Source organism: Myxocyprinus asiaticus, chromosome 32 (assembly GCF_019703515.2).
Source record: "Myxocyprinus asiaticus isolate MX2 ecotype Aquarium Trade chromosome 32, UBuf_Myxa_2, whole genome shotgun sequence".
NCBI classification, from domain to species: Eukaryota; Metazoa; Chordata; class Actinopteri; order Cypriniformes; family Catostomidae; genus Myxocyprinus; species Myxocyprinus asiaticus.
In genome coordinates, this window is record NC_059375.1 from 38,095,693 (window position 1) to 38,113,723 (window position 18,031).

General features: G+C 41.1%; 1 protein-coding gene across 1 annotated transcript in view; it reads left to right on the plus strand.

Annotated features, from left to right (window-relative positions):
* The window catches only part of LOC127423078 (cadherin-12-like), a 237,542-nt gene that overhangs the window by 201,428 nt on the left and 18,083 nt on the right, over positions 1-18,031 (plus strand). Inside the window, exons 8-9 of the mRNA XM_051667111.1 lie at positions 6,362-6,498; positions 13,219-13,340. Of these exons, the coding sequence (XP_051523071.1) occupies positions 6,362-6,498; positions 13,219-13,340 (259 nt within the window). The remainder of the gene's footprint in view (positions 1-6,361; positions 6,499-13,218; positions 13,341-18,031) is intronic.

Consider the following 18,031-nt stretch of genomic DNA (forward strand, 5'->3'; position numbering starts at 1 on the left):
CGCGACCCACACTCATTGCAAGAACATGACCATGGCAACGTTGCGGTCACAGCTTGCTTTTGTAAGAAAGCAAGCCACCCCGTGCGGCTCCCCGCCTCAGTCCTTCTACCTACGGGTATGAGGCCAGCGCGGCTAGCACTGGGGGCAATTTGGGGACCCCAATGGGATCGCCCATGCCGGGTATCCCCCCGTGGACCTCCCATTCCCCAGCATGCTCGTCTACCCCAGTCGGGCTTCCGGATAAGTTCGCCGGCTCGTCTCGCGGCGAGTCTGGCTTCTTGTTCGGAGCCCACGAAGATGATGAGCTCTCGAGTGCAGCATCGGAGAGTGGGCTTGTCCAGACAGACACAGAAGCCTCAGCTGGGCTCCCCCCCTCGGGGACGATTGCCCAGTCACAGGCTGATGCCGAAATGATGGACACGCTTTCCCGGGCGGCCGCGAGCGTCGGGTTAGAGCGGAACCCTCTGCTCTCCCCTGAACCCTCGTGGCTTGGTGATTGGTTCCTGGGCTCGCAGCACTGCTCAAAGCAGCCGCGCCCTGCTTCAGTAACTTTCTTCCCAGAAGTGCACGAGGAGCTGACGAAATCGTGGGAGGCACCTTTTACTGCCCGGCCCCAATTCCGCAGTTCCCCCGCTCTCATTACCCTCGATGGCGGGGCGAACAGGGGCTATACGGCGATTCCCCCGGTGGATAAGGCGCTCGTGGTGCACCTATGCCCGCAGAGCGCCGCCACCTGCCGCGGATGCTCTAAGCTCCCGTCCAAGCCCTGTAGTCTCACTTCGTCCCTGCCGGCTAAAGCTTACAGTGCTGCTGGACAAGCCGCCTCTGCCCTGCACGCCATGGCTCTCCTGCAGGCCCACCAAGCCAAGGCGTTGAAAGAACTGCACGAGGGTAGTTCTGCCCCAGATTTGATGCAGGAACTGCACTCGGCGACCGACCTCGCTCTCCGAGCGACGAAGGTCACGGTGCGGTCTTTCGGGCGGACGATGGCCACATTAGTGGTCCAGGAGCGCCACCTTTGGCTCAACCTGGTCAACATGGGTGAGGCCGACAAGACACGGTTTCTTGCTGCCCCCATTTCCTAGGCTGGCCAATTCGGCGACACCGTCGATGACTTTGCCCAGCAGTTCTCGGCGGTGAAGCAGCAGACGGATGCTATCCGGCACATCCTGCCCTGGCGCGGCTCAAGATCCCGCACCCCGTCTGCTCATCACCAAGGGCGTCCCCATGCGGTGACTGCACCGGCTCCGCCGCAGCCCGCCCCTTCGGCCCGGCCCCGGCATGGAGCCCACCGCAGGAAGCAGACGCCACCCGTCTCACAGTCAGCACCTAAGAACCCACGGAGGTCATCAAAGCGCCCCTGAGACGGGCGACCCAAGGACGAAGGAACCCACTCACCTGGAGCTGGTAAGAAGACCACTCCATTCCCCGGTGGAGGGCCGGGTGTAAAATCTTTTGTTGTCTTTTTGTTCGCTGCATGCCCAAGTGGCTGTGGTACCCAACAGTTCAGCAAAAGAGCAGTTTCCTTCCTCCCTGGGTCACATACCCTGTGTGACGGTGTCATCACGACCACCGTCCATGGGTTTTTCCTTGCAGGATTGGTGATCCAGCAGTGGTCTTTCCGCTCCTGAGCACGCAGATGTGGCACACAGCCGCCCCTGATGTGGTAGTCTCCATGGGTTATGAGGAAAGGCCTCTTCCTCCCCCGTCCCAGGCTGTTCCAGGGGTGGTCACAAGGAGCCAGGTAAGTGCTTCGATGTCCCTAGACTCAGCACGGCCATGAAGTGGTGTGGCACCTCAAGCTCCGCCCCGCCGCGAGGCCCCACCTGCCGGTATGTCCGACGACGTTGTCCCCTTGGTCCCCCTTGTGCGGAACTTGGATGCGTGGCTTGCGCTTTCCAATCCGTCGCGATGGCTGATCTGGACTGTCCGACTCGGCTACGCGATTCAGTTCCCCAGGCGCCCGCCCAGGTTCAGCGGTATTCACTTCACCTTGGTCAAGGTCGAAAACGCTGCTACCTTGCGCGCGGAGATCGCTACCCTCCTACGGAAGGGCGCGATAGAACCTGTCCCTCCAGCCGAGATGAAGAAGGGGTTTTACAGCCCCTACTTCATCATACCGAAAAAAGGCAGTGGGTTGCAGCCAATCTTGGACCTGCGAGTACTGAACCGGGCCTTACACAGACTCCCGTTCAAGATGCTGATGCAAAAACGCATTCTGGCGAGCATCCAGCATCAAAATTGGTTCGCGGTGGTAGACCTGAAGGACGCGTACTTCCAAGTCTCGATCCTTCCTCGACACAGACCCTTCCTGCGGTTTGCATTCGAAAGTCCTCCCTTTCGGCCTGTCCCTGTCTCCTCGCGTCTTCACGAAGGTCGCAGAGGCTGCCTTTGCCCCGTTAAGGGAGGTGGGCATTCGCATTCTCAACTATCTCGATGACTGACTAATCCTAGCTCACTCTCGAGACATGTTGTGCGCACACAGGGACTTGGTGCTCTCACACCTCAGCCGACTAGGGCTTCGGGTCAACTGGGAAAAGACCAAGCTCCTCTCGGTTCAGAGCATCTCTTTTCTCGGTTTGGAGCTGGACTCAGTCTCTTTGATGGCGCGCCTTACAAATGAGCGCGCCCAGTTGGTGCTGGCCTGTTTGAAGGCGTTCAAACAGAAAACAGCGGTTCAACTGAAAATTTTTCAGAGGCTCCTGGGGCATATGGCATCCTCGGAGGTAGCCACCCCGCTCGGGTTGATGCATATGAGTCCGCTTCAGCACTGGCTTCAGACTCATGTCCTGAGATGGGCATTGCGCCACGGGACACATCACGTGGTCATCATGCCAGTCTGTCACCGTCTTTTCAGCCCTTGGACCGACCTCTCGTTTCTACGGGTGTTCGAGTGAGTGACAGATAGGGAACGTCATGGTTACTTGTGTAACCTCCGTTCCCTGATGGATGGAACGAGACGTTGTGTCCCTCCTGCCACAATGCTGAACTACCCGCTGAAATGGCCGGACCTTATATCGGCTCCTCAGCATAAAACCTGAATGAGTGGTTGCATACCAGCTCCTTTTGTACCCGTATGTCTGGGGGAGTGGCATGCAAATACCACTCACCAATTTTCATTGGCCTTTTATCAAAGACCAGAGGTGTCTCGGGCTCCCAAGAGTGACCCCTAGTGTCACTACATCGACATAATGTCTCATTCCCTCCATCAGGGAATGGAGGTTACACAAGTAACCATGACATTCCCTCATGTGATCTTGTCATGTGTTTCCCCTGTTCATGTGTCTTGTTTTCATTGGTTCATTGTGTGATTACTTTGTTATTAGTCTTTTATTTTCAATGGTTAAAGTTCATTTAGTCTTGTTATCTTGTTTACAGTTTAGTCTTGTGATTGATTGTCTTGTTTTCTTGTTAACCATGTCCTTGTATTTAAGCCCTCATGTTTGCCATTGTCTGGTGTTAGGTATTGTGAATGTAACTTTGTTGTTTTGTTATAGCCAAGTCAAGTTTATGCCAAGTTCATTGTCTAGTCATATCATGTCAAATCAAGTTCATGTTTATGTTTTCTTCAAGTTAATGTTGATGTTTAGTTCACATTTGTTGTCAGGGTTTTGGGATTCCATGTTTGAAAAATAAACTGCACTTGGATTCGTCACTTCATCGTCTTCATCTTTGTCATTGCCAGCGCCACAGCATCGTTACACTATCGGTTAGGTTTAGGTGTTGATTTAGGGTAAGGATGTCTGTTTTGTGTAGGTTAAATTTTTAGGTTGGAGAAGTACTTTTTACTCATTAAAACATTCACCTTAAAAACCTTGTCTGATTACAACATCATTTCTCTCCATTTTGGGGCCACCCACTGGACATTTCACTGGGAAACTGCTGCCAAAGGTGAAACTAAGCACACAACTTTGGTTTGCAAAATTTTGGCCATTGTCACGTACATTTCATGAAATCAGGCTGTATTTGTTTAAGGTGTCCAGAGTAAAATTTCTTGCTCACAGGTTCATAGCTCAGGAAACTAATTGGAGTTCTCAGCATTGTTTGATTGAAGTGATTTTTAGTATCAACTTTGTCTCAGATGTTTCTCCTAAAATTCCTTAGGAGAATTAAAAATAGACACAAATCAGAGAAAAGTTCATGTGGATATAGCCCAGATCATTTGGTCTCTCGGAAGAACTAGATGAAAAAGTTGATCTTCATGTTGAGTTCATATTGAAAAAAGACTTGGCAATACTGAGCACAGTTTGAGACATTGTTGAGATCTCTTCTGAAACTCTAGTGGAGACACAAGACATTGCCTGTGTCTTTTTATGAGGAGAAACATCTGAAAAGCGGGAGACTTAAGCAAAAGTCTCAATTTGATCTAATTGCTGTCTAGGAGGCACAACTGAGAAAATCAAGAGATCTTATTATTATTATTATTATTATTATTATTATTATTATTATTATTATTATTATTATTTATGGGTATCCTTGTGCTTTACGCTGGTTAAACAAACTCAAAACTGGTTTTGCTACAGGGCCCATATTTTACATTGGAGGGCAAGTGGTGACCCAGCACAGTACCAAAATTGCTTATTGTACAAAATTTTATTTCAGTGGTTTCATGCTCTCGCAGACAAGAACTCACAATGCACAAAACACATTGTGGTTGGCACAAAAATGTTTATCCTCTTTTCAAAGGGAAACCGTTTTAATGTAATCTGGGTTGTATTTGCTTTTACCTTGCCTTTTTTTTTTTTTTTTTTTTTTTTTTTTTTTTTAGGTTTAGAGGATGAGGGCATATCATGTAACCTGTTCATGTCATCATCTGCCTAATTTGGCTTGCTTCAACCAAGTGACAGAGGAATTTGTGTCAAAACACTGTAAAATTTGATTGGATGCACAGCCGTTGACGTCAAGTCGATTTTTATTTGTATAGCACTTTTCACAATACACAAAATTTCAAAGCAGCTTTACAGAAAATTATGCTTTAACAGAAAAATATGTAATATAGTAATGTCTTTGAGTCATAATAGTGCAGTTTAATAAAAAAAAAAAAAAAAAAATACATGATTGTAAATTGTGCCTTAAAATACAAAATAAAAATAAAAATATTATATTCATATTTAGACCCCCAGTGAACAAGCTTAAGGCGACTGTGGCAAAGATGTTAGGTATTGAAGAAAAATAACCTTGGGGGAAACCAGGCTCACTGTGGGGGCCAGTTCCCCTCTGGCTAAACAACATGAATATAATGTCAATATTAGTTATTTATGTGTAGCACAAGTCAAGATTTAAAATTATTAAACTAAGTGAGTGTTAGGTGCCAGTGTTTAAACAAAAAGCTTTTGTATTAACTGTAATGTTAATGTAATGACTATAGTCTTAGAATGTGCATTCTTATGTAACTGCGGAAGTGCAAACAGATGCATTGTCCTTGTTATTTAGCTGATGAAGGCTGCAGTTAATTTATTGCCTATGTATTCCATTTTAAGAGTGTAGTCCATCCTTTGACCAAGGTGATGCAGGTAGAGGTCAGTAAGGTGCACTGCAGTTCGACTGTAAGCTTGTGGCAGATAGATTTCTGGTGGAGTCCATCTTAAGTCCAAGTATCAGGCAGTGTCCAGTGAAGTATACCACGTCTGATGGTTGGTTCTGGCATCAGTTCATCCTCTGTGAAGTCCATCGTAGTAGACTAAAGTGATATTTGGCTGGCACAGTCAACATTATATCTGACATCACCATTAAAAGATATGCTAAGCATTTCTTTTTGCTCTTAAAAGTTGAGAAGCTTTTTGTTTTGCTATCCTAACTATGCTCAAATATATGGTTAGTTGCATCTTATTTTTTGCATTTAGCATTGCTTTTACCTACTGTCCATTACCCTGTCAAAACAGACCTGCAACCCATTTTTGGGTCGCAAACCCATCAGCTGAGAAAGACTGATCTTGCTGTGAAATCAGCAACAGTACTTACCTAAATTTGAACCACTGCCTCAAGTGGCTGAAACTGAAAGTGTTGTTGAGAGTTTGCGGACTTTCCGCATGTTAGCTTCACTTTGCTGGTGTAATGTCCAAAGAGTGGCATAAAAAGCAAGTTGTTTTTAGTAGTAAATGATGTAATACAGTCAACAGGAGGGAAAAGAGGGAAATTACAACCTCTGAATTGTGCACATTATTGATTATGTGGACCCAATTACTTCCTGGTTTCCATGGGATCAGAACCCATTCCCTGAGGCTGCTCATGCATGATGGGAGATGGTGCTTGTCAGTCCCTCAACTGGTCTAACCTAACCCACACCAAAAGTCACCTAGTAAAAGTATTGCAGTGAAAAGTCTATGTAAAACTAAATATCTTTTTGCACTGTGTTTTTCAGGTATTCCATCGACTGGAAGAGCGATCTGGACAGTTTCTTCGATATTGACCCCGTCAGAGGAACCATCTCAACAAATGAGCTTCTGGACAGGGAGAGTATAGCCCAGCACAACATTTCTGTCGTGGCCACTAAAGTTAGTAAGTATTGCTAAGAACTTCTGAAGTGATTCATAAAAGTCCAATCATCTTAATGTGCTGGAATTCCTGCTAACAGATTTACAGTGGCCCATCGTGGTGCAGTCAGCAATGAAATCCATTAAGTCTCTAAGCATTTTATGAGCATTCATAAAATATGACGACTCTCCTGGAATATGTATCATCACCACATTGACTTTCCTTTCTCCTTGACCTCTTAAATTTAACAATTTATGCATTCCTGTTTTCTTAAACTACTGGGGAACTAATTGTTCATTGCCAGCAGTTTGATAAGTTGTAGAAGAGTCTGTCCCGTATTAATCTTCACAAACTAGTCTTTATGAACTTTATTGAAACAAACTTTAATGATAAAACCAAAAATTCGCACTTTTTGATGATTTTCAAGCTGATCACACTGTCATCAGTCTGTGCTTACCCAAATTTGAATCACTGACCCCAGTGGCTAAAAATGGAAGTTTAACATATGGGCATGTTTGTGCTCCAGTTCCTGGGTGATATGTCCACAGAGTGGCACCAAAAGCGAGTTGTATTTTTTGTTGTAAATTATGTAATACAGTCAACAGGAATGCATATTTTATTAACACTACCCCCAACCCAAAAAAATTAATTTTTACAATCTAATAAATTCCCAATGTATTAAATCTTTTTTTTTTTTTTTTTGGTTAAATGTCCTGTTTCATTCCATAATATGTCGGATTACAAAATTAAAATGGGAAGAACTGCATTATGCGTTGACTTTAAAGAATTATTATTGTAGTTATGTTTGCGTCAAAATTTGGATTAAATCACCACATATATAAGGAAATCCATCGTCATCAACACGTCAAATCTTGGAGCCATTATCTTGGAGGCTATGCGGTACTCAATCTAAATTACGAATGTGGCGACTCACATTCATTAAGACGGAATGGGGATGAGAGGTCATTAAAAGTTGAGCCTTTATCGCCATGGTAACGGTTATAACTCTGTCTCTCAAGGTTGCACTGGTGATATGCTAATTGTGAATTTTAATGCTAATTTGAGAGAGACTGCACAAGTCAGGGCTGTTAAACCTCGTTTCTCTACTGCAATGATAATTGTCCATAGTGTTAGAAGCTCCATATTTATTAATATGTATTTTTCACTATCAGTGTCTCTCAGACAGTGCTTTACATTCTGCTTGTGTGGCCCTAATGGAATCCTTGAGAAATTTGGAGAAAGCACAGAGCATGTAGTTTTACATTCATACTTCCAGAAAGATCTATAATACCTGGAGAGAGCTATCCAATAGCATTTCCATTCATCTCAAATCAGTTGCTAGGCTGGCGCATGCTAAACATCTACAATAATACAGTGACATTTTCACAATTTCTATGTTGCCAGCTTCTTTTAAATGCCAACGAAGAAACCTTTTTCCCAGCAGGGGCTAACCACCCATGCTAACCAGCCAAACATTAACTCGCTGCATGACTCATGCCTAGTACAGCAAGAAGAAACATAAGTTAATGTTAGTTTGTTGAAACTTTTTTGCCCACTTTGAATGTTTGCAGCTGTTAATTATATGAGTAGCCTACAGACCATATTTAACAAGCCACATTTGCAATCTTACAACTTACAATTGCTCATAGCTTTATAAAACACTTGTCTTGTAAAACACACCTAACGGGTTTTATATCAGAACCAGTGATTGTGAGGCGCAGAACACCTGTTCAACACTATCACAAGCTAGTCTAGCACATATTCCAGGCTTGCTGTATATTTGGTTTCTCTTGAGATTTTAGGAGTGTTAATGTCACACCAGGTGGAATTCCAGATGTTCCTGAATCCCAGACGTGCTAAAAATGAAATTGCTGAGGCAAGCATGAGTCAGCACAGTTTCAAAAACATTCTTAGCTTGTTGTACAGGATGAAACGTCTGCCTTTAGTTTCCATTAGGGGAGCAAACACATGGATCCACTTGATTTACATAACCCCTTATGTGATGCTAATTAGAGTCAGCTAGCTGTAAAAACTTTTTTATACAGTAGAGTTAGAACAATTATGTTTAGAAATGTTTGGCTTGAATGTGCTGGTTACTCCCGGTATTACAGGGGAAGTGTGTACATTTTTTGATACTTTCTCTTATCCCAACTTAACATGCAGAGGCAAAATAAGTAAACCATTTGTACATTGATTCCACTGAAAAGTGTAAATCTGTGGCACTATTAAAACATTACTCTGTTTGTTTGAGCATCCCAACCAACCTGACATGGCAGCATTGGCTCAACCAATGGCATGAGTTTGGGGCTGGACTATTTGTTTGCCCAGCCAATGGCAGAATGTTCAGGAATCCTGTTGGAAAAAAGTCATTAGTTTTGGTTGGTGAGGCTAGTGGCACAGAAATTACATAATTCACCCTTAATATCCATCTTATCCCATGCATGCTAATTAAAAATATGTAGATCATGTGCTCAAAACACATGCAAAATTCACTTAATACAGCTGGTCGACTAGAATAACAATAAGCATTTCATTAGCAACATCACGTTTGTGGTGGAAATAAAAGCTTAGACTGTATTTAGGAGAAATAGTGTGGCAACTTTTTTTGGCAATTTTTTTTTTTTTTTTTTTTTTTTTGCAGTTTATCAACATGCAATAGCACAATGACGTACTGTAGTTTGTTTGTGGTGCAGTTGGTGTACAATGAAATGGGTGATTTCTCCCCTTATATCACTGCTCCATCTAGTGGTGAAGGCCCTATGTCAAACTCCAAATATGAAGCCATAGTTTACTAGATGTGGTGATGTGTTTTAATCAGGGGTGGGTTTACTATTTCTTAGGCCCCAAGCAACCAACCAACCCAGGGCCCCATTTTGAAATATTTTTCTTAAAAAATTACATTAAATTATTTTAATTCATCATATCAGCCATTGTAGCCAAGTTTGTCATTATAATATGATACAGTAGGTATTATTATTATTAGTAGTATTATTATTATTGAGGATTTTTTTGTATACAATAGTAATATATTCCTGTCTTATTTACTTTACTTTCACCTGGAGCTTATATTCTGACGCTGCAATGTATTGTTCACCATGTTGCAAAAGGCTGTATTTTTTGTAGGCATCATAGGCAACATTAATAACAGTAACAGTTAACACAAAAGACACGGCGGCCCCTCAGCACACTGGAGCAGAAGGAAAAAATAACATTGCCGTTTATCAAGTGCTGAAACTTTGCTTGGTGCAGAATAATCTGGAATAATGTTAAACGTAACAGTCACCTCTTTGCAACCTGAACTTGTTCAGAAAGTTAAATCTTTGAGACACCTGCACTAAAAACAATCTAGACATAGCGCAACGAATGAAACAGAACGCAGGTGTCTCAACATGTTTTTTGAAACCTGAAGTTCTTATTAACTTCACACTGTGTCTAAAAATGTGCCGGTCCTGCGTGAGACACTGAAGAAACAGTGAGACGTGGTGCAGCAGTCAAGGACGTTCTTCCAGCGCATTTACATAGGAAAACAGAGCAAACTCATTAAAAAACAAGTTTGGTTTAAATGGCCCCTAACTCATCATTTCGCACGCATCTGTGAGTGAGAGCACATGGGCGAAACAAGTTCTGACAGCCTATATATTTGTTTGGTTTTTGAGGAACTTTCCTACTGGGACGAAGGCCCCCCAATATCTGGGGCCCCACACAATTGCATGGTTTTTAAAACCGCTACTGGTTTTGATTATGATTAAGCTCAGGTTTTAAAGGTGCTGTAAGTGAATTTTTCATGGAAAAGTATGCAAAAAATTTTCTTACTCCCTATAAGATATGAATGAAATAAGTGTCCTGAGATATCTCACCGGTCTCTTTGACAGCTATAGACTTAGTAAACAGCAAACAAAAATGTGTCTGCGAACCACGGACATTGACACTTTTCACCTGTCAGTCATTTTGCTCATTCTCATAGTGTTGTATTTGAAGCAGATCATTGAGGCTATGATTCATAATGTTTGTCAGTTGAGGGCGTTTTTGTGCCACTGTTGAATTTGACAGCCACAGGAACAAACAATGCTAGTCTTTTGCTTGGTTTTGGACTCTAAATTATCTTTGGAGGGCGGGGTTTTGGAATGAGGGGGCGTGGCTAATTCAACCGCTCAGTCATATGAAAGCTTCAGAACGTTAAAATCGCTTACAACACCTTTAAGGATATTAGCTATAAAATGTATTGTAAAATGTTTTAAAACTAGTCATCAGCCTATTCTGCAACAGTTTATAATATTTTAATTTAATAACACTCTATCTTCATATATTTTCATGTATATTAACCCATGATTAAGATCCAGTTTTAAGTGTATCAGCTATATAAAATACATATATGTATTCTAAAACTCATTATTAGCCTATTCTGCAAGTTTTTTCTAATAATTTCTATTAAAAACCTACTTTTTTTTTTCTCCCCTTTTCTCCCCAATTTGGCATGCCCTCGTGGTGGTGTAGTGACTCGCCTCAATCCGGGTGGCGGAGGACGAATCTCAGTTGCCTCCGCGTCTGAGACCGTCAATCCGCGCATCTTATCACGTGGCTTGTTGAGCGCGTTACTGCGGAGGCATAGCGTGTGTGGAGACTTCACACTATTCTCCGCGGCATGCACACACAACTCACCACGCGCCCCACCGAGAGCGAGAACCACATTATAGTGACCACAAGGAGGTTACCCCAAAGCGACTGTACCCACCCTAGCAACTGGGCCAATTTGGTTGCTTAGGAAGCCTGGCTGGAGTCACTCAGCACTCCCTGGATTCGAACTTGCGACTCCAGGTGTGGCAGTCAGCGTCTTTGCTCGCTAAGCTACCCAGGCCCCAGTAATATACAAATGATTAAATAACAAAGGAAAACCATATCTTTTTACTTCAAAACAAGATCTGAATTACTCCCAGTCTTCTTTCTCCAAATCAATGTAGTTTCTGAGAGTTACACATCTGTCCATTACAATAGAAGGTAGTAGTATTTGGGGTATGACCACTGTAGTGAAACCCACACACCAAAGGGTTAATATGTGAACTACTAATCTGTTAAGCATTATATAATAATGTATTAATGAAAGTTATAAAGCTTTACCGTATATTCAATATTTAGGTGTAAATTGTGAGGTAACACTTTTCAGTAAGGCTGTATTTGTCAACAAATATTAAAAAGTTATTTAAATGTATTGTACATTATTAGTTCCTGTTAACTAATGTTAACAAATACAACCTTATTGTGAAGTGTTTCCAGTTTTGTACTTGGTTTAGCAAGCCAAAAACCTTGTATACTGTATATTACAAAGCTCCAGTTGTGGCTACATACACACACACACACACACACACACACACACACACACATACATACACTCAAATTATTTGCTGCAGGACATTTTGGGCCAAAGCACCGGTGCTAGAAAATGATAATGTGTCAGATATGAGATAAATTGTAGCAACAGTAATGTTTTTACTGGACACCAGACGCCCTGGAGCCCCTGAAGCTGAAGCACACCAACACAAACACATCTTCATCAAGGTCGCTTGCAGGTCTTGGCTTTATATGGGACCCCAGGGAGGGATGAGTTCTAAGCCCCTCTCACCTTCAGTTCAGACACGCTGAGCCCATATCCCGATCAGATCCATAAAAATGGATTCTGTACCGATGTTCACTCGCACACTGCTCACACAAGCAGAATTCAAACAATATTAGCAAGATGTGTTTGCAGATCAACAACTGTGCCAGAGAGGTCAACACTGACCTTGTTTAGTGGATGGATGGATGGATGTATTAGCCCACCCTTTGTCTAATAAATTAATTATGTAATCTACAATGATAGATTATAGATGATATTGCAGCCTATTTAAAAGCTTACAGTGTAGAACCACATGGTGGCAGTAGTACATTAAATCTTGAACATACAGTAAATTTGATATCTGTGCGGTGTACTCTCTTTTCTGATAAATCTGTAAATTATCCCTTTTGGTTCTGCTTAGGCTCATTGAATTGATGCAATATCAAAGTGATGTATGATTTTAAAATGATATTGTATAAATTACAATAATGATAAGTGGGGATTTAAAGTTATTAATGTGATTCATTTTAACGTGTATAATGTTTAGGCTGTGTCGTGTGGCTATGTTTTTGAAACAGTAAGTATTTTAACGTTTACGGAAGGAATTGATTTTTGTGTTAATCAGTATAATTCCACAAATGCTGTCAATTTAGCTTAAGACATATTGAACACAGAATATAAATTAAATACCAACTGGTTTAACCAGTTTGACACATACAACAAACATACTCTCAGATCATGATGTAGAAATCTTAAAATTATTTACATTTCTGATCTTCAAACTGTCACTCTGTTGTCCTGGCAGAGATGTGTACCCTGGTCATTTCCCATGACCATTTCTACTTGGTTCCTAGATAACCAAACAGAAACCTTTAGAAGATCTTAGGAACAAGTGAAAAGTAGAACTGTTCATGATTTTAACGGTTTATAACAATTATATACTGTATATATCATGGGGTAAACCCCATTTATAGACACATTACTTAAAACAGCTTAAAGTTATTATAACATGTCCTTTAAAACAAGAAAAACATTTTAAATAAAAAAAAAATTATTTATTTTTCTACAGAAAAATTCCCCTGATTGAAGTGTCTATACTTATATGCATTGATATAATTTATGTCTTCTAAACTCATCTTCTTCTGTTTGTGTAGATAACCCAGTGCTGACCAGTAGAGTGGCCGTCACAGTTCATGTGCTGGACATTAATGAGTTTCCACCAGAGCTCGCCATGCCTTACGAAACATTTGTGTGTGAGAGTGCCAAAGTCGGACAGGTGAGTGAAAATAAATGGGTGTGTGCATGTGTGTATGTGTTTGCATGCCGAAAAAACAATTCTGATCTAATGAGCCATTTAAGATGATGTATGACATACTGCAAACTTTGACACTCTCATTACATCCTGAAAGTGTAGTATACTAGTATAGTTGTGCGCTTGTGTGTGTTGCTCCTCACCTAACCCCATGCATTTCAATCTTCTGTATCTATGTACAGTGGCGGTTCTAGCTTGTATGGCGCCCTGTGCGAAATCCGCTTCAACGTTGAGCGGATCTTGCCGCCCCTCTGCAAGATGCCGCCCTGGGCAAATGCACATGTCGCCCATGCCTAAATCTGCTACTGTCTATGTATTAGACAGAACCTCAGACTAAAATAGAGAATCTTTCTTAAAGGAAAAGTACACCCAAAAATGACAATTCTCTCATTTACTCACTCTTATGCAATCTCAAACTTTTATGACTTTCTTCTCTGGTACACAAACAAAATTATTTTCATAAATGAATGATGTGTTTATTTCTATGCTATGCAAGCCAATGTGGTCCAAAACTTTCAAGCTCCAAAAAAGAACATAAAGGCAGCATAAAAGTAGTCATACAACTTAAGTTATTAAATCCACGACTTCTGAAGTGATACAAACAGTCTTGGGTGAGAAACAGACAAAAATGTAACTCCAGACAGCAGCAGTCTCCTTGGCACAACCATGATATGAAGCTCGATTACACTTCCTGGCACTTGACGCAATGCAAGCTATGAGTTATTTACACAATATTTTAAAAGCATTTTGGCCTTTTGCATTATTATGTAAACATTTTCTGAGTTTCACTATTCACATTTTATTAGTTTTAATTATTAAAGCTGAAGTGTGTATTTTTTGTTCACCTGTTTAATTAGCTAGCAGGGGAAATGTCAGACTTAGAAAAGTAATAGCACAAAATTCAAAGAAGATATATTTACCTGATGAACACAAACTTCTCTAAAATGGGACATGAAAAAACAATATTTTAAATATATTCTCAAAAAAAAAAAAAAAAATAAAAAAAAATAAAAAAAAAATATATATATATATATATATATATATATATATATATATATATATATATATATATATATATATATATATATATATATATATATATATATATATATATATATATATATATATATACACATATATATATATATATATACACTATATTGCCAAAAGTATTCGCTCATCTGCCTTTAGACACATATGAACTTAAGTGACATCCCATTCTTAATCCATAGGGTTTAATATGACGTCAGCCCACCCTTTGCAGCTATAACAGCTTCAACTCTTCTGGGAAGGCTTTCCACAAGGTTTAGGAGTGTGTTTATGGGAATGTTTGACCATTCTTCCAGAAGCGCATTTGTGAGGTCAGACACTGATGTTGGACGGGAAGGCCTGGCTCGCAGTCTTCACTCTAATTCATCCCAAAGGTGCTCTATCGGGTTGAGGTCAGGACTCTGTGCAGGCCAGTCAAGTTCTTCCACACCAAACTCGCTCATCCATGTCTTTATGGACCTTGCTTTGTGCACTGGTGCGCAGTCATGTTGGAACAGGAAGGGGCCATCCCCAAACTGTTCCTACAAAGTTGGGAGCATGGAATTGTCCAAAATCTCTTGGTATGCTGAAGCATTCAGAGTTCCTTTCACTGGAACTAAAGGGCCAAGCCCAGCTCCTGAAAAACAACCCCACACCATAATCCCCCTCCACCAAACTTCACAGTTGGCACAATGCAGTCAGACAAGTACCGTTCTCCTGGCAACCGTCAAACCCAGACTCGTCCATCAGATTGCCAGATGGAGAAGCGTGATTCGTCACTCCAGAGAACGCGTCTCCACTGCTCTAGAGTCCAGTGGCGGCGTGCTTTACACCACTGCATCCGATGCTTTGCATTGCACTTGGTGATGTATGGCTTGGATGCAGCTGCTCGGCCATGAAAACCCATTCCATGAAGCTCTCTACGCACTGTTCTTGAGCTAATCTGAAGGCCACATGAACTTTGGAGGTCTGTAGCGACTGACTCAGCAGAAAGTTGGCGACCTCTGCGCACTATGCGCCTCAGCATCCGCTGACCCCACTCTGTCATTTTACGTGGCCTACCACTTTGTGGCTGAGTTGCTGTCATTCCCAATCGCTTCCACTTTGTTATAATACCACTGACAGTTGACTGTGGAATATTTAGTAGCGAGGAAATTTCACGACTGGACTTGTTGCACAGGTGGCATCCTATCACAGTACCACGCTGGAATTCACTGAGCTCCTGAGAGCAGCCCATTCTATCACAAATGTTTGTATATATATATATATATATATATATATATATATATATATATATATATATATATATATATCTTATTATCTTTCAGTTTTGCTTTACAAATACATGTATCTTGTTTTAGGGTGTTTAGAAGTTTTTACTGGAAAACAAGACAAAAATACTGATTAAAGCCCCGTTCACATCGCCAACGCAACTTTGTCGCTTGGTGTCACTAGACTCTAGTGGGCGTTCCTACTGTTTGTCACTGTAAAATTATTCGAAGACTGCACGTCTGGCCATAGCTTTTGAAAATTTGATCACGGATGAAACCTAGTACAGGTAAAATTAAGATATTTTACAAATTGACAAGAAATCAGTTCTCTTGTCTCTAAAAATGCACATTCTGCAGTTTAGAGTGTTTTATAATACGTGCAGCAGTGTTCAGTGCATGAAATCATTAACAAGACAATCAGTCATGAATGAATGAATCAAACTCACTCAGAATGCAGACCGTTTCTGACACCCTTTTCCATGCATCATTGTTTTATTTTATCCGTGCATGAACAGTAAAAATAGCTCACGACGCTGAAACTTCTCCTCTGACGTGATGTCCGCTGTCTTCACTCTCATTGGTAGTCGCTTGTGAATGTCGCTCGTCATTTGCATAAAGTTGACATTTTCTCAACTTGTCTTGTCGCTCTCCACAGCAATATCGTGTCACTGGAAGTCGCTGTGCTCTCATTTAAAATGAATGGGATTGTGTCACTGTCTCACACGATGCCGCTGGCGGTGTGAACAGGGCTTAAGAAAATATTTTTTAGCAGTTTAAATTATTATTATTTTTTTTTTTAAATGGGAAGAATAATAAGTGATTCATGGGAAAGATTATATGGTTTTAGGATACCATGATAAATCCCTAAATGTAACTGCTAGGCTACTTTGAGGGGCCAGAACTGGCATGGCTTGACTGATACACTGTGCAGAAGAGCATGTTGTGTAAGTGATGTATTACTGCTGTGCTAATCATCCTACCTGGCATGCAGCTGATGTGCTCATGACAGCCCTACAACAGGTGATGCCAGTGGTAGGGAGGGGGCAGTACCAGTGCCTGTGATTGTGGAAAATAAATCTGTTTGTAATTTTAGTGCATGCTGTATTGTGGTCACTGGATGTGCTGCAGATTAATTGGTTTTAGAAGAAATCCACACAGGAACTCATTTAAACTTATTAATGAGCACATTCCGCACTGTTACACTTTTATGCAACTGTGACTAGTTTTTAAATTATAGGAAGGTAAGAAAAATGTGCTTCATTTAACATTGTCATTTTAGTTGTTTTATAAAACAACACCGCGGAATGGTTTCGTTTAACGAATACATAATTTAGCAGCATATACATCTCCATTAATTAGGAGTAAACACAGATCTGATGACTAATGAGTTCTCCTTGTTGTGTACTACATGTGTTTTGCATGTCTTTTGAAATCACCTCCATGGTTTCAGTGCTAAAGATAGTAATAAAAACAATTTCAATTAATAATGCAGATGTTTTTTTCTTTTTTTTAAACATGCAAAATAAGTTGTGTAATTGCCCAAAGCGTTCATAGGCCTGTGTGCCGTAATTACCTTTATAAATCATTAAGGGATTTCATAAGCATTAAAGGGGTCATGTCATGAGGAATACAATTTTCCTTGATATTTTGACATATGGTCATTCTCCTATAAAAAAATAAATAAATAAATAAATAAAAAAAAAAAACAAACAATACTGTAAATTCCAAAACTCAAAACTGTAGCCTAACTACTCCTGAACACGAAAAGGGACACATCTGGACTATTCTGAATTATTCTTGTATACAAACATGTACTACACAGACATCTTTAGCTGTTGTCATCTCTCTGGCATGCTTTTAAAAGTTGCAGTGTCAAGTTTCAACTCTGAAGAGAAGATGTGTTTCATCAGCTGCTGTGGCTCCTGTTGTTTTGTTGCTTAAACTGCTCAACAAACTGTTCTTTCACCTATCAGCGCTATTTTTAATTGTTGGTGTACACGCACTAGATCGACGTCTTTGACCATTTTGATTTGTTTCCGGCAATGTGCACCTCAGTGCGGGATGATAAACTGGATGTGTTTTATTAAAGCAGTCATAAAATGAGTCTTTGCTAAGGAATTGTCACTAAAGGATAGGGGACAGTTAAAAACACTATTGGACTCGATCAAAAACGTAAGTTTGAAAAAAAACAGTTCTATTCATTAATATTTAAAATGTCATGATTGTTTATGACACGATGTCTACACTGGGCGTGTCCGTTGAAGCGACACAACAGCTTGAGGCTGTCTACACCTGGTGCAAAATGGATTGGGACACCTGTTTGTTTACTGTTGGAGTGCCAACGGACGCTTCCAT